Source organism: Podarcis erhardii, assembly GCF_964252035.2.
Source record: "Podarcis erhardii genome assembly, chromosome: 7".
In the NCBI taxonomy this organism is placed as follows: Eukaryota; Metazoa; Chordata; class Lepidosauria; order Squamata; family Lacertidae; genus Podarcis; species Podarcis erhardii.
In genome coordinates this window covers 82,287,267-82,308,906 of record NC_138511.1, presented here as the reverse complement: position 1 = coordinate 82,308,906, position 21,640 = coordinate 82,287,267, and the positions used below count along the sequence as shown (strand labels likewise).

Here is a 21,640-nt window from a genome sequence, read left to right as displayed (position 1 = left end):
AGGTTGCTGACCCCTGACCTAGCTGGAAGCAGGAGGGTGAATTGAGTGGACCTTTGGACTGATGCAGCAGGACGGTTCCTGTTCACTGCATCCCACAACATTGCCATGTGTTTGCTGCCAGAGGTTGTCACCCTGAAACACGTTGATTGCAAAGTCTTTATTTTGAGAAATGGGACTGCGTGGATGAGTTGCTTCCTTGCCTGAAATGCTAGGCAGCCCCAGATACCCTGCTGTTTTTCAAGTCACGTTTGCTGAGGTTAAAACTGGCTTTCTTGCTGAAACCTCAAACAGACAACAGCCTTAAAATGGATTTTCAGAGGAGGTAGCAGACTTAATAAATTAGGGCAGCTCGCCTAGGTCTTAACGTAGTTTTCAGGTCACGCCTGAAGATGCCAGAATGAAGAAACACAAATGGCAGATTTCCCACCCCCCTTTAATATATGTATATCCCGCAGTTCCCTAGATGTCTAGATGATGAGGCTCCACTGCATTTGATGACTGCATTTGTATGCCAATATGATTAAGCAAAAGAGTGCTGCCTCTCACCACCATGGCTTGGTTTCCCTGGCAGGGAATGCTTAAATCTCCATTATTTATTTATTTGCTGATGTTAAAGGCACAGGAGCAGAGGGCAGCTAAAAGTTTTGGCAGCCATAAACCAGGGGGGCAGTGGCAGAGTAGCGTCTAAAAGCCCTCTCCGATGCTCTGCAGAACTTTTAAAAGAGAGGAAGAAGTGATAACTCAGTTGATAAAGAACACGAGATCCTTGATTTCCGTGTCGTGGTTTCGAGCCCCATATTTGGTGCAAGATTCCTGCACTGAAGGGTGTTGTCCTTGATGACCCTCAAGGTCCCGTCTGGCTCTAAAATTCTACAAATTCTGTGAAAACGGGCCACTGCCCAGCCAAGCACCTGGGTCTCCCGAGTGCCTCGCCACCACCTTTCCTTCGTCAGCAACTTCAGCCTGCTTTGTCACCATGGCAATACCCTGCTCTCTCTCTCTCCATCCTTCTGTTGCCATGGCAATGACCTCCTCCTCACTCCCCACCCCATGGGAGCCAGATGGAAAAAGCAATCCGATTAAATTAGCTGCGTCAAGAGGCATCTTTCGAGTTAGAGGACAGTGCCAGACAGTGGGGAGGAGGTCAGGACAGAGCTGAAGCCTCAGAAGGGAACTTGGGGAAGAGAGGAAGAGCAGCGGAGGGCATCCCAGGCCAAGGCTCGCTCTCTTTATTATTATCCACCCAACCCCAACCCACCGCAATGCCACCTGCAACCAGCCATCCTCACTTAGCTGTTTGCTGCAGTGCTGGGAGAGGCTGCTTGTCTCCCTCCTGTGGCCAAACGCAGAACAACAAATCCACCCTTAGCTAGAGTCTAAATTCTGTCTCGCACCTTTGCAGCTGCTTCTCAGAAGCCACGTAGGCAACATTTAATTCAAGCATGATGCCCAGCTGTGTGCTCCTCCCCACCCTAATTTGCTAAGCAAGAGTAGCTGTCTCCCCATCAGCAAAGCCACAGCGGATCAGATGCACATAACAGTGGCGCATGGATCGTTTTGCTCCATGTACCATGCAAGATCTTTAATGCCTGATGTCTTAATAAGCAGCCCTATAAAAGCTTCGGCTGAGACCATCTATAAACCACATTTCCCTTTCCTTTCTCTTGGGTTTTCTTCTCAGAGCTCATTGGCACATTATGAAGCATCAAGTGTAGAAGAATTCTGGGCTGCATCGCTTCAGAGGGAGGGGGGGGGCTGTTCTTTGTGCGTGCAAAAAATAAAAATAAAATAAATGCTATAGCCAGTAGAGCAAGGATGGAGCTACTCTAAAACTTTCTCTATGGCAGTGGTTCTGCCACACTGGTTTGGGTGGGGTGGCAGAGAGGAGAGGGTGGCAAGGGTGGCAGGTAGACAATCAAAGAAACATTTAAACATTGCAGTGCAGTGGTATGGTATCAAAATACTATTTTTTGCATTATACGGATAGATACCTTTTCAAAATGAGAGCGGGAGCATCAAGCGATACGTGTGTAACCCTAGTTCTGATCCAGAGTCACTGTTCGTTGTGTGGCACGAGCACATTTTTATTCTGAAAGTGTGGCCTAGAGGCAAATAAAGTTTGAGAGCCGCTGCTCTTCAGCGTGTTCATGTACTTAGTAAGAGGGGCAATAATACACAACAAGCACAGTTTCCACCTCCACTCTGAACTGGTACAGCCCAGAATTTCAACACCTTGGTCTCAACACTTCATTCTGCGTAATGGGGTGGGCGGGCTATTCATTGCGCACCATTTCTCCTAACAGAAACACAGACACACACAGAGATATATATATATGTAATGAGACGGCTATATCTCATATATTAAATATTCCACTTCTGGTTTTTATTTGTTAAATCGGTTTGTTTTTTTCCTCCTTGTTTTTGTTGGTTCACACGACAACACAATCCCAAAACGGGAAGGGGAGATGGGACAGGACAGACTACATCTCCCAACCAACACGGGCGCTTCGTGTCCCCACTCCCCTCCCCACCCAAAACACAAAGAAAATAAAAGTTTATTGAGGGTGGGGACACACAGAGGTGACGTCGCCTCACCCAGTCAGAAGCCAGAGAGGTCCCTCTCCTCCCACCTCAGGGTAGATGAGGAAGGGCACAATTTTTCCTGGGGAGGGAGCTATGGCTGAGGTCTCTGTACTGGGTCGTTGGCCAAGGAAATGGGAAAACGGCTGCCCAAGAGGAGAGGGTGGTGTTCAGCACCAGTGGGACGGATTGCCAGGAGGGTCCCCGCTTCCTCCCGATGGGTTACCTTGGGACAGAAGGGTAACATCCTGGCCCCCGCATACACACACACACAGAGGAGGGGGCAGGAGAAAGCGGCTGTCTTGGTCCTATGAGAGCAAATCTGTACATGCAGAGGAGAGGGACTCAGGACACCTGGGGTTCATTTACACATCTAGCGGGAGTCCGAGTCGAGAGGGGAGGGGTGCGGGAGCCAGGAGGAAAGGGGACGAGAAACCCTGGCGCGTTTTTGTTCTTGAAGGGTTTTGTTGTTGTTGTTGTTGTTCGCCTTTGTGCTGCAACACTCGCCACACGCAACCCAAAAAAAGTTGATAGGAGGAGGGAGGCCAAGGAAGCGTAGATGGGCAGTTGAGGGTCACCCATGGCTGACCTCTGCTCCCCTCTCGTGCGTACACACACACACACACAAATGTACACACACACACACACACACACACACACACACACACAGATCCCCCACCGGAGCAGGGGAGAAGGAGAAAATGGAAAATGACAAGGGTAGGGGAGCAAAAGGAGTTTCCCTCCCCAAACCTGGGGGGGGGGTTCAAAAGCTTTACTACTGCTAACCGGATAACAGTAAACCCCGCGCCCTCCCACCCGAAACCCTGTCCCGTTTGGCTCACGTAATCCGAGGCATGTTGTTTTTTGGGGGTACTGCTGGTCCCCGGGTTCATTCCCAGCTATGGAAGGGAAAATTTGATGCAGGGGCAACGGTTGGTGGGTGAAGATGGGTTTCGCCGAGGTAAATAAATATTGCCCCAATGACTCCGTTTCTCTCTCTGTCTTGCACCCATGCCCCCTCCCCCCCCACCAGGCTGCTCCGAAAAACTAAAGGAAGAATATGGCAGAGAGCAGAGGTCGAGGTGTGGGGGGGTGGCGGTTTTCCCTCCCCCACCGCACCCCTCCATCTTGGGACATGGGTGCAGGATGAGACAGGATGGCGTTCCTATCTCAGCCACCGGGGTCCGGGGAAATGAAGGCGGGGAAGGTGGTTTTGTTGTTTCTGTGTCCGAACATATGATCCTGGCATCAGGCTCTTTCTCTCTCTCTCATAATTAGGCGGGGAGGATAGGCAGAATTTTGGAGGGGAGAGCACTCCCCCTTAAGGGGAGACAACCAGCCACGGAAAAGGGAGGAGACTCAGTAGTAGGTTTCTTTCTCCACCCATCCTGCAAAACAAAATAAAAAACCAACATGAGCAGGCAGCAGTGGCAGGCACAGACCTCCTGTCGTCGTCCCCAACCCTGGCTCCGTCCACAGGTCTCCCACCCACCCGCTCTCCCTTTCCCCCCTCACCCAGAAGATGACGATAATCCTTATTACTGGGATAATTAGTCGCATTCAATGGTGGCTTAGACTCCCGCAAAACTCCTCTTCTCAAGCGCCAAGGCAAGGCACCTTATTTTTGCACATTCCCTGCCCCAAGCCACAGCAACTCCCTGAACCCTCTGAAAGGCTCTTTCTAATAAAGTCCGGGGAATCTCCAAAACTGGCCAGGAGATGGATTAGTGAGAAATTAAGGTAGGAGATGGATCAGAGGAAAATTTAAGTGTGCCACATGAGAGGTTCCTGATTGTGCAATGCCATCGTTGGGTACAACCTGTATTATTCATCGTTGTTGCTATTCTATCAATAGGTATGGTGTTCACTGAAGAAGGCAAGTCCCTGCCCCAAATAGTTTGCAGGCTTCCTCAACCTCGGCCCTCCAGATGTTTTGAGACTACATTTCCCATCATCACCACTGGTCCTACTAGCTAGGGTTCATGGGAGTTGTGGGCCAAAAACAGCTGGAGTGCCAAGGTTGAGGAAGCCTAGTTTACGATCTAAAATGCCGACATAGGGGAGATGTGGGAACTGGGGGGCATTTTATTCATTCATTCATTCATTCATTCATTCATTCATTCATTCATTCATTTATTCCCTGCCCATCTGGCTGGGTTTCCCCAGCCACTCTGGGTGGCTTCCAACCAAATATTAAAAACAATACAGCGTCAGACGTTAAAAACTTCCCTAAACAGGGCCACCTACAGTTGTCTTTTAAAAGTAAAATAGTTGTTTATTGCCTTGACATCTGCATGAAAAAGGACAGCAAGGGAGAAAGTTGAGTTTAGTTTGTAAGCACCTTGAGGGGGAACCTCTGTCTTGTTTATATGAAGTTGTGAAATCTATAAATAAATATATTATTAAAATAAAAATAGGGTGCCTATAACCCTTATTTCAAACTCAACACAGTTCTGCACAACAGCAGGACCCCCGTGGAAATGAATGGATCAAAGTTAGTAATGCCCATTCATTTCAGTGGGTCTATTCTGGGTGAGGCTAATAGTGGGCACAGCCCCAGGGATGGGGAGCTTCCCGCTTTAACATCATCTCCCGAAATATTCCTCACGCTCCTCAGAGAACTCCCGACTCTCCCAGCCCCACTCACCTCCTGGGTTACGGCGCAGTATAAGTTTACGGATTTCATCGTACACAAAAATGAGGAAGCTGTAAGGGAAGGCGCAGAACCACCAGCTGGGCCTGAGGAGAGAAGGAAAGATCAGCACAAGAGCCGAGGAGACGATGGTTGGGTGTGAGTGTGCATCTTTGTGTGTGTGTGTGTGTGTGTGTGTCATAGCTGTCAACTTACAGATTTGAAAATAAGGGACCAGCAGCCTTGAAAATAAGGGATCAGCAGCCAAAATAAGGGATTTTCCAAGCACAGGTATGTTCGACTTCTGAGCCCCTCCGAGCCAAAGGCAGAAAGCCCAGCCAGCAGCCAAACGAAGCCTCAAGCGGTGGTTCCCACAGCGCAGCAACCCGGCAAAGGGGATGCAGCAAAGAAAACCACCGTCACTTCTCCGCAGGGAAGCGCTGAGCAAAGGCGAGTCCCCAGGCAACGCGGCCAATTTGATCGGAACAAGGCATGCAAGCTCCACCCCCTAGTCGTTCTTAGACTCTTATTGGGTGAGCAATGCAGCCAAGCAACACAGTTGGAGCTCCCTCCTCCCTGGCTGGCAGGGAGGGAGGGAGAGGAGCTGCTTCCATTGAAACCCAGGAAATTTAAGGGACATCATCAATAAGGGACAGCAGCAGGACACAGTGCTGGGATAAGGGACTTTCCCGCCAAATAAGGGACGCTTGACAGCTATGGTGTGTGTGTGTGCCCACACAAGGATTCCCAAGACTGAAACAGACAACCTAGGTGTGATCAAGCCTCCTCCAAATGAAAAGTCCTTGTGCCAGAGATGGAAAGACTCCTCCCTCTTGTCTGAAAACCACATCCGCACCACACATTTAAAGCACTATGATACTGCTTTAAATAGTCATGGCATCCCCCAAAGGATTATGGGAGCTGAGGTTTGCTCCAAAGGTGCTTAGAGAACTACAATTCCCAGAGTGGTTTAACAATCAATCCTTCTTCACGGGGAACTCTGTGGAATTGTAGCTCTGCGAGGGAAATAGGAGTCTCCTGGCAATCTCTCAGCACCCTTAACAAACTACAGCTCCCAGAATTCTTTGGGGGGAAGCCATGCCTGTCTAACACAGTATCATAGTTCTAAAAATGTATGGTGTGAACATGGCCTAAGGCAGGGATTCTACATGCCAAGCAAGATGCTCTGCCACGGAGCCACAGATCTGTACTCACTTCAGGGGGTACATTCTCAGCGCCACATCCATGCCAGGGCAGTAGGACAGGAAGGCGGCCAAGGCAGTCTCCTCAAAGAGACCAAAAATAAGGATCTTGTTTCTGAAGGGGAAAGAGAGAGAAAGTGAAAGAGAGGAATACTCTTGTTATAAGTCACCTGTTGCCCCTGTTCCATTGGAACCTCCGTTTTTGGAAACTAACCCATTTCTCTGCTGTGATTGGCAGGCGAGTGCCACCCCCTAGGGGCTGCCCAGTTGGCGTTGGCCCACGTCAGGGCCTTTTCAGTGGCAGCCCCACTTTTGTGGAGTGCCTTCCCTAATGAGGCACCTCTTGCTTCTCTCATTATTATTATTATTCTCTCATTATTGTCTTTCAGGAGAAATTTAAAAACAAGCCTGCTTACCTAGATGAATGAAAAACACTGTTCCTGCCAACCCTGAGATCCATGTCTTTAGAAAGTTTTAAAGTGTTTTTAGAATGTTTTAAAAAACACAAAAAAACAGTTTGTAAGGGAGCCTGAGGGTCACCTAGCCAAAAGCCCCCACAATGATTATGGATATGTTTGCTCTCCTGGGCTCTTCCTGGAGGAATTTATTTAAATAAATGAATAAATACAATGTTTCAAAACCCAGACATGGCAAAAGCATCCAGTGTGAAGGGAAAACTTGTATCCTTAAACATGCACTAATAACCAATCGTAGAATTGTAGCTGGAAGGGACCCCGAGGATCATCTAGTCCAACCCCCTGCAATGCAGGAATCTGTTGTTCAACACGGGACTCGAACCCACAACCCTGAGATCAAAAGTCTCATGCTCTACCAACTCCATCTTCTCATAGGGTCCCTTCACATCCTGTGGGCTCCCAGATGCTGTTGGATCCCCACCAGCCCAGGGATTATGGGTATTTCAATCCAGCAGCATCTGGAGAGCTGTAAGATCCCGACTCATGTTGTGGTAACCCTCCTGCTTTTATAACGGATGAAGTTGTAAGGCCCACAATGGCAGGGGCAACCTTACAGAGGGCAGTGCTCACTGTGTCCTGGAACAGACATACAGTCGTAACTTGGTGATCAAACTTAATCCGTTCCAGGAGTCTGTTTGACTCCCAGAACAGTTCGAAAACCAAGGTGTGGCTTCCGATTGGCTGCAGGAAGCTTCCTGCAGCCAATCAGAAGCCACAGAAGCCGTGTCGGAAATTTGGCTTCCAAAAACACTTCCGGGCTTTTGATGTTCAGGAGCCAAAACATTCAGCAACTAAGCCATTCAACATCCAAGGTTTGACTGTAGTAGCTTGACAATGACCAGCACAGAGGTCCTTCAACATGAGATATATATATATATATGAGAAAATATAACAAATGCATGAGATGAACTCATATTAGAAAATACACTTGCCATGCAGGTACAGTCATCACCACAGAGCCAAGTTTGGCTGCACCTTCCTAACAAAGTCACTCTTTGTGGCATGTTCCAGTTCGCTGCCACGTAATGTGTGGGGCAGCCTATAGCCACCAGAGGGGGTTGGAATCTCTAGGGATTCCTCAATCCTTGTATGCCAAGGGTTCCTGCCCAGAGGTCACAGCCTTTGAATCACGAATGCATAACAAGCAAAGCCTTCATTTTTCAGCTGTGGGTTTGAGACTCTTCCCTCTGTCATGCACTAAATTTTGAAATGTGTCTCTCTTCCACAATCCCTTTTTTTTCTGGTTCCAAAACAGACTTACGGTTTCCTTGAGCAAATGGAAAATCAAGCAGCCTTACCTCATGCCCTGCTGGAAGACTGAATTCCTTCTGGTTTTGCAGATGATCAAGTCAGCCCACTGCACCACCACGATGCTGACGAAGAAGGCTGTGTGGCAGGTGAACTCCACCACTTTGCGTTGCTCGTAGGTCTAGGGGGCAGAGGGGGTGCAATCAATAGGGCAGCATGGGGAAACCAGAAACATGCAATGCCGCCATTCTCACCCACCATGCTCTCCGCCTCTCCAAACCAATCCCCACTCAGCCTTGCTGAAATTTAGGATTAAATCATATATGATGCAGGTGTGCAACAGGTAAACAATGCACCTTGGCTGAAAGTGAGGGTTGCAGGCACTGAGGCAATGATTGCAAAGCCCACCAAGGGGCATCAGCATTTGCAAAGGCACCACTAGTGAGCTGATTGTCAGCAACTGCAAAGCGCTGCTCCTTTTCCTGCGTGGGTTGATTTCAAACCACACAGGCAAAGGAGAACAGTCACCTGACACCACTGTGCCATCGGGTGATTGACAGGTGGGAAGGGAACCTGTGGCCTGGTAGGTGCTGGTAGATTCCAACCCCCATCATCCCTGACCATTGGTCATGCTGGCTGGGGCTGCTGGGAGTTGGAGACTAGAGGGCCATGGATTCCACAGGCCTGATCTACAGCACCACCATAAGTCCTGTTTGACAGAGCACAGTATTTGAAGGTTGCTCTTTCTGAGCCGGGTTTAAAGAATTGTTTAAAGGGCTTGGCATCATTTTCATCTTCAACTGCTCAAGAAACTCTGCCATGTAGGAGGAGGAGTTTGGATTTGATATCCCGCTTTATCACTACTCGAAGGAGTCTCAAAGCGGCTAACATTCTCCTTTCCCTTCCTCCCCCACAACAAACATTCTGTGAGGTGAGAGGGGCTGAGAGACTTCAGAGAAGTGTGACTAGCCCAAGGTCACCCAGCAGCTGCATGTGGAGGAGCGGAGACGCGAACCCGGTTCACCAGATTACGAGTCTACCACTCTTAACCACTACACCACACTGGCTCTCATTTCTTCCTATTTCACAGAAATGGAACTGAGTTTGAGAAAGAGGAAATGGCCTAGGGCATCCCCGTGGTGTTGCAGTGGCAACAGGCTTTGTGGGGACCTTGGAACAAGGCCCTCAGTATGGGCCCCACATTGCCACGTCATAACTGCCACCTGCTTGTTTGCCAGCCAGAGCCCAAAATCAGGCCCTGAGCGGCAGCTGTTGCTCCTCCTCACAACCACAGCCACTGACCAGTTATGACTAATGTTTTGAGTCACAAAACATATTTTCCTGCACCAGAACAAAGTTGATCATTCTCCACCCCACCCCACTCCCTTTTATATATTGGACCCAATTCAACTTCACTTAACACATTGGCACTCAGTTGAATTTCTGGCATCTGCCCACTGCCAGAAACATTCATTTGCTGCAATTCCACTAAATGCCCAGCCTCTCTCACGCATGTGCAAGCAAAATGGGCTCCCTCTTCTTACCCATTGTTGCCCGTAGGAATCTTCCAGATCGTTGCATGTCCGGTCATCCCAGTTGAGGCGGATGCCGACGAGAATAGATGGAAGGAACCCGTTCTCGGCCAAGATCACAAAGTAGGAGAAGAAACCGCCCAACGCCTGAATCATTCCTGCAGAAAAGAAGTGAAGAGTTGGCAGAAAGCAGGGAGACTCACAGTGGGTGGAGCCAGAGCCCTGGATAGGCAGAGTGAAGAACCAATGACAGGCGGAGCCAACTAATTGTTGGGGTGGGCTTTTCCCCCACCCTCCTCCCTGCTGGGTTCTGCAAGGGGCAGCACTGAGATGGAAGAGGAACGAACTGTCAGACAGCGCTACCCCTTGGAGTGGCAATAAGTAATAAGAAAGGGTGGGAGCTTCCTGAGGGCAGGCTAAGCTGGGGGGGGGGGCAATGCCCCCCTTGCTCTAGTATACCAGCCTCAGCTGGTCCATGCCCTTCAATCACATGGTTCCCATTTCAGCCACCTTAACGCTTCTAATCCTCCTTAGTCTCATGTCTAAGCCTACACGTTTGCCTTGTGGATAAAGCCACAGGTCATTAGCCCGCATGCACAACACAAATGCCTTCCCACAAGACCCACAGCAGCTACAAAGCTTCCCTGTCTGCTTGGCCACAGTTTGCTCCTCACTCACCACAGGAGACCAGATGAGCAGCTATTCGCAGACCTAACAATTTTGGCAACAGAAGCATGTCATCTGGAATCCGACCCGGAATTAAATATCCACTTTGAGTAGTGAACTGCTGACCAGAATTGCAAGAGGCATTTATGTAAGTGTGGTAAAGACCTGGGAGACCACTGGGTTCAGATTCCAACTCAGCCATGAAGCTCACTAGGTCCGTAACTCCTTCTCAGCTGTGCTTACCTCACAGGGTTGTTGTGGGGAGCAAAATGGGCCTATATGCTACCTTGAGCTCCTTGAAGGAAAGGTGAGGGGTACATGTAATAATAAAAGGAAGATGAATAAACCAGATTTACATGTTGTACGGTCCTCCAACTATCATAGAAACCTAGGAAGCTACCTTATCTTCAAGTAGGGCTGGGAAAGAACCCTGTCTGGAATCTTGGAAAACTGCTGCCAGACCGTGTAGACAATGCTGGCCTAGATGGACGAGTGGCCTGATTCAATAGAAGGAAGCTTTCTATATAAAGCTGTAACCCTGTGCACAGTTACTTGGGAGTAAGTCCTATTCTCACTACTCTGAGAAATATTTCTGTCTCTGCCACAGAGGACTTGCCTTGGGACGAAAGCTTATTTGCATTCCTTTTTTAAAATGTGCAAATAATTTTTATTGGTTTTCATGTAAATACAATAACAACATATGACTCCACCCACAACCCAAGAATCTCTGTAGAGAGGATACTTGAACTGATGATACATAAATAAACGTATTACTTGTGTACTGTGTGTTGCATGTGAAACTTAATAAGAACATACCACTGGACAAAGTTGCTTGCATTCCCAGGTCCCACTTACGCCACTGGGACCAGCAGCCAAGCAAGCACCTGCAGGTTGGCCTGATTTTCAACACCTGCCCGATTCATCCCCACTCAACTCCCTTCTGCACCTGGGGATGCTCAGCCCTGCTCAATGGCTGTCCCCCGTTTACTCACCAATCTGCCCGTAGGCCATGCTGATCAGCCTCTCATTCACCAGCTTGTCAGTCCTGGGGTTTCGTGGCTGTCGCTTCATGATGTCACTCTCAGCTGCTTCGTAAGCCAAGGAGATGGCTGGCACCTGGAGGAAGAATTGAGAGGGTCAGCAGGATTGCAGGATCGCAGGGCTGGGGGCTGAAGTTTTTGGGTGTAGGTGAGGGGGTGGTGAACCTGTGCTAACAGATCAGCCCTGGCTAACATGGTCAATGGTTAGGGATGATGAGAACCGTTCGAGCATCTCATTGGGGATATAGCATTCAGCGACAGAACCGTGGGAAGTTCCAGAATGACTTTTCTCTGTACTTTTGCTCAGAATGAATCTGGTGTTCAGAGGCAGCCATTTTGTCAAATTGGCAACATGGAGATTTGAGCCTCTGCCTCCATGTTCAGATTGTAAAAAGTAACATGCAGATAAAAGTGCTTTAAGGAAGGCCTTCCCTAGATACATCAATCAGTTTGAGCATCATGGTTTCTTCGCCTCAAAGGAACCTGGGGGTTGTAGTTCTGCAATGAAATGACAGAATGCTCTGCACTCTGGTAAGAACTACAGCTCCCAGGATTCACTGAAAGATAAAATATTTCCTGGGTTCAAAGCTAGTTTCAGTTAGGTGGGTTGGGGGGAATCCCTGCATGCAGAAATCTAGTTACAAAGGAGACTATTTCTAGACAAGTGTTTAGAATCTCAACTTCTCCCTGACTAGTTTTCCGTGTGCAGGTATTGCTTTCAGGTAGGAGCACTCAGAGATACTACCTTTCGTCACACACAGCAGCACAGTTGAGTAACTTCTACCATGCAGTTCACACTTGGTTTATGCCAGGCTTTAGTTGGGCCTTTGACACAGAAGTGAACCAGGGCTCCTCCACAGAGCCTGAGTCCAATCAGAAGATGGGTTGCAAAGAAGCAGAAGTAATGGGAATTTGGGAATATCTGGATACTGGATCAATGCCCTCCTGATGGTGCAGCAGTAAAACTGTTAGCACATCTGCAAAGCTAAGCAGGGTCTGGTATGGTTTCAAATTGGATGGGAGACCAGCGTGTTGAGATTCCTGCATTGCAAGGGGTAGTCAACCTTTTTATACCTACCGCCCACTAATGCATCTCTCTTGATGGTAAAATTTCCTTACCGCCCACCAGTGCTCAATGGAAAGAGGATTCAGCTTGTGCCGTAGAACACCCTAAGGCCCACCTAAAATCCTGAAATGCCCACTAGTGGGCGGTAGGGACCAGGATGACCCTTGGGTTGGATTGAGTTGGAAAAGCATGTCTGTGTGTGAGGGGTGGAGACTCACCATGTCAGTGCCCAAGTCAATGCAGAGGATGGTGATGGTACCCAGAGGCAGAGGGATGTTGGCCATGATGAACAGCAGGAAAGGGGTGATCTCAGGGATGTTGCTGGTCAAGGTGTAGGCAATGGATTTCTTCAGGTTGTCAAAGATCAGGCGTCCTGGCCAGAGGGAGACACATGGGCATAAGGGGGAGAGACAGGGGGCACAGCTGGGGGGCAAGGGGATTCCCAAAAGTCAGAGCAAGCAGATCTCTGCACCCCTCTTCCCTTCTCTCACCCACAACTCAATTGCTGCTGCTGCCCTCTTCCCTTTGGGAACAGCGCTTTCAAAACCTTTCACGTTGCTGACACATTTTTTAGACGTGCATCGTTTCGCGACACGGTAATTCAGTTTTACTAGCAAGCCGGAGGTTAAACTAACTCCTTTCCGGCCCCAGGAGGCGCACGGGGAGCATTTGCACAACACACCTACACATTGCAGCTGACACACTGATGTGCTGCAACATGCAGTTAGGAAAGCTCTGCTTTAGATGGATCTTGAAATGAAGAGGCAGAATAAGGAACAATTTCTCAGCCAATCCACTAAGAACGGTTTAAGAGGCGTTGCCTTTATGTACCGAGAGGGACGTAATGCGCACAGAATATTTATTGAATCAATTTAAATAATAAATTTGCCCTAGTTACCTCCTGGAGATTTTCAATGAAAAGTTACACAGGCATTTATTGGGGATGGCTTAGATCAGGGATAACAGATGCAGTCCTTTCTGGATGAGATCTGCAGGTACAGGGCAGTATATAAATGCTAACAACAAACAACAACAACAACAACTGTTGTTGGAATTACTGGCTGGCTGAAATTCCAGAGTGTTGCTGCCAATCCGTGTAGACAATACTGAGCTAGATGGACAAGCTTCCTATATAGTCCAACACCTCCTGGGGGCCATCGCCCCTGGCTGAGGTAATGAAAATCCTGTTTATAGGATCCTGCCAATGCTAGTTCTACTCAGAGAAGACCTGTTGAAATGAATGGGCATGGCTAGCTTACCTCCGTGAATTCCAGCAGCTCTACTCTGAGTAAAGCTCAGCTGCTTACAGCCCTGCCATTTTAGAGGCTCCCCCACACCAGAAGCAAGACGGAAGCTGTGCTGTGCCTATATAACCAGGTTCTGCTCACACCCTTAGCGCTCGCTGATTATGAATCCAGTCCCCCTCTTCACTGCATCCGGCAATCCTCAGAGCTTACCCTCTTCGACTCCAGTGACAATAGAGGCAAAGTTGTCATCTAAGAGGATCATGTCGGCAGCCTGTTTGGAGACGTCGGAACCGGCAATGCCCATTGCCACCCCAATGTCGGCCTTCTTCAGGGCGGGGGAGTCATTCACACCGTCGCCTGTTACAGCCACAATCGCACCCTATTGGTGTGGGGAGAGAGAGAGAAATGCATACTAAGAGCCAGAAGAAGGCCCAGAAGGAGAGAGAGATGGGCAATCACCCAGCCTCTCCATCCAGGGATGATTTCTGTGGAAATAATGGCAGTGGGAAGTGTTGCCTGTGAGCCTGCAGTGGGGTATACTGGTACCTCAGGTTAAGAACTTAACTCGTTCTGGAGGTCCGTTCTTAACCTGAAACTGTTCTTAACCTGAGGTACCACTTTAGCTAATGGGGCCTCCCGCTGCCGCCACACAATTTCTGTTCTCATCCTAAAGCAAAGTTCTTAACCCGAGGTACTATTTATGGGTTAGCGGAGTCTGTAACCTGAGGTACCACTGTACAGTGGTGCCTCGCAAGACGAAATTAATCCGTTCCGTGAGGCTCTTCGTATAGCGGTTTTTTCGTCTTGCGAAGCAAGCCCATTGACAGCTTAGCGGATTAGCGCTATTAGCGGTTTAGCGGCTTTTAGCGGATCAGCTGATAAGCGGCTTAGCGGCTTAGGAAAAGGGGGGAAAAGGGGGGGGAAACCCGCAGGAACTCGCAAGGCATTTCGTCTTGCGAAGCAAGCCCATAGGGAAATTCGTTTTGTGAAGCGCCTCCAAAACGGAAAACCCTTTCGTCTAGCGGGTTTTCCGTCTTGCGAGGCGTTCGTCTTGCGGGGCACCACTGTATATCATAAGCCTTTCTCAGACAGGTTTCTGGCTTTTTAAAATTGGTCATATAAGCTTTACCTGCTGATTTTTGCAGAAGAGCAGGCTGGGTGACATTTTGGGGTGAAGGGTGTCTTTGGCAACCTTAAGTTCACACAAACTTCCAGGCGTTCCCAAAATGATACTAATGGGAGCCTGTGTGTGTGTGTGTGTGTGTCAGTATCTCTTAAGGCACCTGCAAAATATCTCCGCAAATTTCCCTTCAAAACACACAGGGCATGAGAGACCATTCGCTCCTCCTGCTCAGTCCCTGTTTGCGTCAGCTCGGCCTCTCCTTCATGCTGGCTGCGGCGGCCATTTTGTGTTATGTCTCTCACACACAATGGCAGCCATTTTTTGACTGGTGCCCACGGCACCTTCCGCAAAATTCCAGATGTGCCCAGTGGCTCAGAAAGGTTGGCAAGCCCTGCGCTAAAATGCCTGGGATTGTGCTGTTTTGTAGAGGCAGGTGGGGCAATCATAGGGCTGAAAGCTTCCCCGTGAGGCAACTCCCTCCACATTACCAAGCCAGCCAAAGAAGAAAACGCTAGTCTAGAACTCTTCTCCCTGAGTTTTCTATGCGCAGGTAGATTGGGTAACGCATGGTTCCCCGCTAAGAATTCTGGGAGCTGTAGTTTGCCCAAAACGATGAGAGTTGTTAGGAGACCTCTAGTCCCCTCCCAGAGCCACAATTCCCAGAGTTCCCTGTGAAGAGGGATTGTTAAACCACTCTGGGAACCATAGCTCTGTGAGGGGGACAGGGGTCTCCTAACAACTCTGAGCATCTTAACAAACAACACCTTGCAGCCGGATTAGTAGGTTGTGCTCTGTGGGGCCAGTTTGGGACCCCGCCAGATGTCCTTACCTGTCTCTGGCAACCTTCCACAATGATGAGCTTCTGCTGCGGGGACGTACGGGCAAAGACAATTTCCGTGTGGTTCTGCAGAATCTCGTCGATTTGCTCTGTGCCCATGTCTTTCAAGTCGGTGCCATGGATCACACAGGCTTTGGCATCTCTGGGTGGGCAAAAAGGCGGTGTCAAGGTGGTAGAAGATGCACCTGGTCATCCAGACTGAGGTCTGGCCTCACCATGAGAGGAACCAAAGCGCCTGGACAGAAACTTCCTGTTACAGAAATGTGACTATCCTATAGAAGCTCAATGAACCAGACAGGACAGGAAAAGGAAGAAGCGACTAGCCAGCCCGGGACCTGTACTATAACTCCCATCATACCCAATCATTTGCCATGCTGGCTTGGGCCAGCGGGAGTTTTAGTCCAAAAGGGCTGGGGGAGGCTGGTCGATGATCTCTTGTGGGGTAGCAATTGAGCATTGTTTTGCTATATTCTCATTCCAAGCAGCTCCAGTGAGATATCTCCACTACGGGTTTAATCTGGCTGAACAGTCATTCTTTCTCTCTTGGGAACTGTAGTCCTCTGAGGGCCCCCACCAGGCTGCAAGTCCCAGAATCCTCGCACAGGGAGGGGGGCAGGGAGAGAGAGCCATAACAATTGAATAAGGTACATTTGTATTGTAGCTAGACGGCGTTGGGTGCCCTAATACCATGCGGCTTCTCATTCTGGTATTTGCCAAGCCGAGATCTGCTTAAATTCATGGAGCGAACCGTCTCACAATAGGCAGCAAAATAATAATAATAATAATAATAATAATAATAATAATAATAATAATAATAATATTTTTTTATTATTTGTACCCCGCCCATCTGGCTGGGTTTCCCCAGCCACTCTGGGCGGCTTCCATAGAAACCAAAAATACACTAAAATATCACACATTAAATACTTCCCAAAACTGCCAAAGGCAGGCCACCACAGCTTTCTTTGTTCCTCCCTCACCCCAGCCAATGTTCTTCCAAGTCTCCCTCCTCCTCTCTGCCTTGGAAGACTTATCTGCTTCTTGTGCCATCTCCCCAGCCTCATTATGTTTGTCTCCAGCCTCTGCCCCCTCCCCTACACACCCACACACCTTGACCCCTCTCACCTGGGGTTGACCTGGCTGACGGGGATGTTCAGCCGGGCAGCAATGTCTTCCACGGTCTCGTTACCTTCAGAGATGATGCCCACACCTTTCGCAATGGCCTTGGCTGTGATGGGATGGTCACCTGTTACCATGATCACCTGGTGGGGGAAGAGTGATGGTTACCAAAGGAGTCCCAGTGTAGGCAAAGGAGGAGGCTCGCTAGCTAACCAGCAAGACTCACCTGGTCCAATCCATTCCATCCTAAGGGTTTACAGGGCAGAACAAGGGGCCCCTGGGGAGGCCTGGGTGGTTGCCAGCATGATACCAGTTCCTTCCTGGTGCCTTTCTCAGTATGTATCCCAACCCTGATACAAACCCAAGGTGCCACAGCCTTGCTGGCTGCCATTTGGATTAGCTGCTCTGATGTCACCGAAGGCCTGGCAGGCTTCAGGCTAATCAAGTGACTGCTCAGAGGCAAAGGAAGCCCTCTGATGCTGAAGCCTATGGGCAAATTTGAGATTTGGGAAATGAATGCGCTGCTTTAAGCTTTAAGGTGCTGGTTTTGACCTTTAAAGCCCTATGCGGGTAGGACCCACGTACCTATGGGACCGCCTCTCCTGGTATGCCACGCAGAGGACCTTAAGGTCCACAAATGACAACATTTTGGAGGTCCCAGGTCACAAGGTGGTTAGATTGGTCTCAACTAGAACCAGGGCCTTTTCAGTACTGGCCCCAACTTGGTGGAACACTCTGTCACAAGAGACTAGGGCCCTGCGGGACTTGACATCTTTCTGCAAGGCCTGTAAGACAGAGCTGTTCCGCCTGGCCTTTGGTTTGGACTCAGTCTGACCCTTATGTTTCCCTAAACTTATGGTTTTGATCTATGGGCTACTTTTAAAATGAAGCTGCATTTTAAATTGCATTTTAACCTGTATTTTAAATTGGTTTTTTTCTTTTCCTATTATGTTTTTACTGTAATTTTACTGGTGTTAGCTGACCTGAGCCCGGCTCTGGCCGGGGAGGGTGGGGTATAAATAAAATTTATTATTATTATTATTATTATTATTATTATTATTATTATTATTATTAGAAACGATTCCCCTCCACAGAGAAAAGGATCTCAAAAGAGCTGCAGCACTCCAGAGATGCACTTTGTGGTGCGCCAAGAACGCCTTCCTGCAGCAGCCAGTCAGTTTGCTCGAGGGGTAGCTGAATTTTAGCGCCTGGCACCCACAACTCAGTTTCAAGGCAAGCGACACGGCATTACCTTGATGCCAGCGCTTCGGCATTTGCCCACGGCATCGGGCACAGCAGCACGGGGAGGATCAATCATGGACATGAGCCCAACAAAGCAGAGGTTGTCGGTGGTAAAGTTGACATCGTCGCAGTCGAAGGCAAACCCTTTGGGGTACTGTTCCTCAGGCATGAAGAAGTGGCAGAAACCTGGAGGGTGAGAAGGAGGCAAAACCCCTCGGAATATGCCCTTTGGATGCCCTGTCGCCAGGTGCTAACTTGAGAAATGAAGGTGTTTTGCATGCAGAAAGCCGCAGGTTCAATCCCTGTCATTTGCAGGAAGGGCTGGCAACCCCCCCCCCCTTTCTGAAATCCTAGAGAGCTGCTGCCAATTGGAGTCTGCAATGCTGAGCTAGATAGACCAATAGTCTAACTCGGTATAAGACAATTTCCTATGTTCTTATGGAGTCAGGAGTGCGTGCAGGAACCAGGCCCTGTGACCAGTAGGGCTTCGCAGGACTGGAGCCTTCCTAAGTTTGTTCTGGAGAGGCAAGGCTCGGCCGCACAGGTGAGGCCGCTTGGTAACTCACTGCACCAGGTGGCAAGAGTCGGGAAGGGATATAAGGTCAGCATTTCCCTTTGGCTCTTTGCCACAGCAACACATTTCCTGCCTTGGGTTTCTTGCTTCCTGATCCTCGGATCTCAGCTTCTAGACTCCTTGCTTCTCAACCCTCGGACCCCTGACTTTGTGATTCCCTGCTTCCTGACCCTCAGACCCCTGGCTTCTGGACTCTCATTCCTGCTCCCACCCCGCCATCTTGCCCCCGGTCCCAACGTCCTCAGCTGGGATTTCGATCGCCCATAGACTAGACTGTGACATATGGTCTCTTTTTTAAGGAGCTTGAAACTTCCAAATCCATGGGCACAATTCTTTATGCACTCGAAAGCTACTGGTGCCCAGAAAACCCGGGCTTGGAAACTCTGGGTTACTGATGAGCTCAGCAGGCTTCTTACTGGCACTGTAGTGGCTTCTTAGTCTCGAATGAAATTTGGCACACAGCCCACCCTGTCCACCTGCATCTCACGCTCTCCAGCCCTCTTCCCATCTTCACCCAGGGAGTCCATTCCCCACACCTCTCCGCAACCATGCATACCTAGCACCCTCTCGCCAAGACCGCCAAGCTCCAGGTAGGCATTCTGGAAAGCTTCTTTCATCTCCTCGTCAAGGGGCTGTTCTTTGCCTTGGAAGAGGATGGTGGAGCATCGGTCCAGGATGCGTTCAGGTGCACCCTTCATCACCAGCAGGTAGCGGTTATCATTGGGGTCTTCTGTCTCGTGAATCGAGAGCTGTGGGACAGAGGAAAAGAGAGCGGTAGCATTCCCAGATCCTACCCGAGGTGCTATTTGGAGACAGTGCGCCACGTAGAACCAACCCGTATCTTAAACACAAAAGAAGGTGCAAAATGATTGACTGCACCACTTCAAACGTTTTTAAATTGCCGTCCGTGTAAAGAAGTTACCTGCATGTAGTAAGCTAGTTCACCAGCAATAAGGGCTATGGAGAAACTGGATAAGAGGAGACTGAGAGGAGGTATGGTAAAGGTAAAGGTAAAGGGACCCCTGACTGTTAGGCCCAGTCGCAGACGACTCTGGGGTTGTGGCGCTCATCTCGCTTTACTGGCTGAGGTAACCGTTGTACAGCTTCTGGGTCATGTGGCCAACATGACTAAGCCGCTTCTGGCGAAACAGAGAGCGCACGGGAATGCCGTTTACCTTCCCGCTGGAACAGTACCTATTTATCTACTTGCACTTTGATGTGCTTTGGAACTGCTAGGTTGGCAGGAGCAGGGACCGAGCAATGGGAGCTCACCCAGTCGTGGGGATTCGAGCTGCCGATCTTCTGATCGGCAAGCCCTAGGCTCTGTGGGTTAGCCCACAGCGCCACCCGCGTCCCTCCAGCAATAAGGGCTATGAAGAAACTGGATAAGAAGAGACAGAGGAGGTACGATAGCCATCTTCAAATATCTAAAGGGCTGCCACGTGGGAAACAGAGCAAGCTTGTTTTCTCCTGCTCCAGCGGGTAGGACCCAAACGAATGGATTCAAGTTACAAGAAAGGAGATTCCGACTAAACATCAGGAAGAACTTTCTCATGGTAAGAGCTGTTTGACAGTGGAATGGACCCGCTCCGGAGATGGTGTCCTCTCCTTCCTTGGAGGCTTTTAAGCAGAGGTTGGGTGGTCATCTGTCCTGGATGTTTTAGTTAAGATTCTTGCACTGAAGTAAGTTGGACCAGATGATTCTCAGTGCTCCTTCCAACTCTACAATTCTGTAATTATGTACTATATTTCCATGAGTAATGGAGTGATAGGGTTTTGTATTTAAAATTAAAATTAAAATTGGGAGAACACTGAATCCTACGTCCACGGTCTAAAGTGGTTTAGCAATGAATTCCCCCCCCCCCGGGAACTCTAGTAATTGTAGTTCTTTGAGGCGAATCGGAGTCTCCAAAGCAACTCTCAGCACCCTTCACAAACTACAGCTCCCGGGATTCTTCAGGGAAAGTAATGGCTATTCAAAGTGTTATAACAGAGCTTTAAATATATGGTGCAGCTGTGGCTCTTTTTAATAAATTGTTCAGCCTACCCGTACAACACTCCTGGGGCCCAATGTTGCCCACCTGCCTCCAGCTGACCTTCCTTATTTCGAAATATTCTGGTTGTGTAACAATACATCAACTGGTGGCTCCTTTTTTTTACCCTGTCTGTGCAGCTAGAATCCATTATGAATTTCTGCAGGAGAACTAGGTCGGTGTGAAGCAAGACAGCTTCCATGTTTGATGATCCTTGGGATAGCTCTGCTGGTAGTGCTGGTTGTGGGTTTGAGCCCCACATTGGGCAAAAGATTCCTGCATTGCCGGAGATTGGGCTAGATGACCCTTGGGGTCCCTTCCGACTCTACAGTTCTGTGATTCCGTGATGTAAATTTTGGGGGATGAACATTCAACTGTCCGTGTTTTTCAAATTTTCAAATATACATTCCCAAAGAAACCAGAGGCTTTTTTATTAGGGATAATAGGAGATGAAGTGAGAAAAGAAAACTGTAAATTATTCTTGTATGCCACAACTTCCGCAAGGATTATTGTGGCCAAAAAGTGGAAATCCCAAGAGTTACCAACCCTAATGGAGTGGCAGACGAAATTATTCGAATATACTGAATTGGCAAAAATGAGTTATAAAATTTGAGACCAAAAAGTGACAAAGTTTGAGGAGGAGTGGAGTAAATTTTTTGTGTATATACAAAATAACTGTAGAAGTTTAAAAACTGTAGCAGGGCTAACATAAATCTTGTGATGTATATAGAATGGAATTAAGAATCTGCAGGAATGGATGTAAATTGGGAAAACCGAAGCAGAGAAAGAGGAAAGTTCGGGCGCGAAATTGTGCAGGGTAAATAAGAAGATAAAAAAGGTTGAATATTAAAGTTTTATTTAATTTTGTTTTGTTTTTGAAAATCAATAAAAAAGTAATAATAATAATAATAAACTGTCCGTGTTTTCCACTGCTCTTTGGCACCCGAGGCACTTGGTGATGAAAGTGCTTTGATTTCCACCATTCATTTATATTTGGATACCGTGACGGTCAATGGCCAAACTCA

General features: G+C 48.7%; 1 protein-coding gene across 1 annotated transcript in view; it reads right to left on the bottom strand.

Moving 5' to 3' along the window:
- Positions 1 to 2,361: 2,361 nt before the first annotated feature.
- ATP1A3 (ATPase Na+/K+ transporting subunit alpha 3) overlaps positions 2,362 to 21,640 on the bottom strand; it is a 34,305-nt gene continuing 15,026 nt past the window's right edge. Inside the window, exons 12-23 of the mRNA XM_081868750.1 lie at positions 19,139 to 19,331; positions 18,019 to 18,194; positions 16,773 to 16,909; positions 15,642 to 15,792; positions 13,900 to 14,068; positions 12,661 to 12,815; positions 11,329 to 11,452; positions 9,683 to 9,828; positions 8,189 to 8,319; positions 6,428 to 6,529; positions 5,228 to 5,319; positions 2,362 to 3,968 (exon numbers count right to left, since the gene is read on the bottom strand). Coding sequence (XP_081724876.1) covers positions 3,940 to 3,968; positions 5,228 to 5,319; positions 6,428 to 6,529; positions 8,189 to 8,319; positions 9,683 to 9,828; positions 11,329 to 11,452; positions 12,661 to 12,815; positions 13,900 to 14,068; positions 15,642 to 15,792; positions 16,773 to 16,909; positions 18,019 to 18,194; positions 19,139 to 19,331 — 1,605 coding nt within the window. The 3' untranslated portion in view covers positions 2,362 to 3,939. The remainder of the gene's footprint in view (positions 3,969 to 5,227; positions 5,320 to 6,427; positions 6,530 to 8,188; positions 8,320 to 9,682; positions 9,829 to 11,328; positions 11,453 to 12,660; positions 12,816 to 13,899; positions 14,069 to 15,641; positions 15,793 to 16,772; positions 16,910 to 18,018; positions 18,195 to 19,138; positions 19,332 to 21,640) is intronic.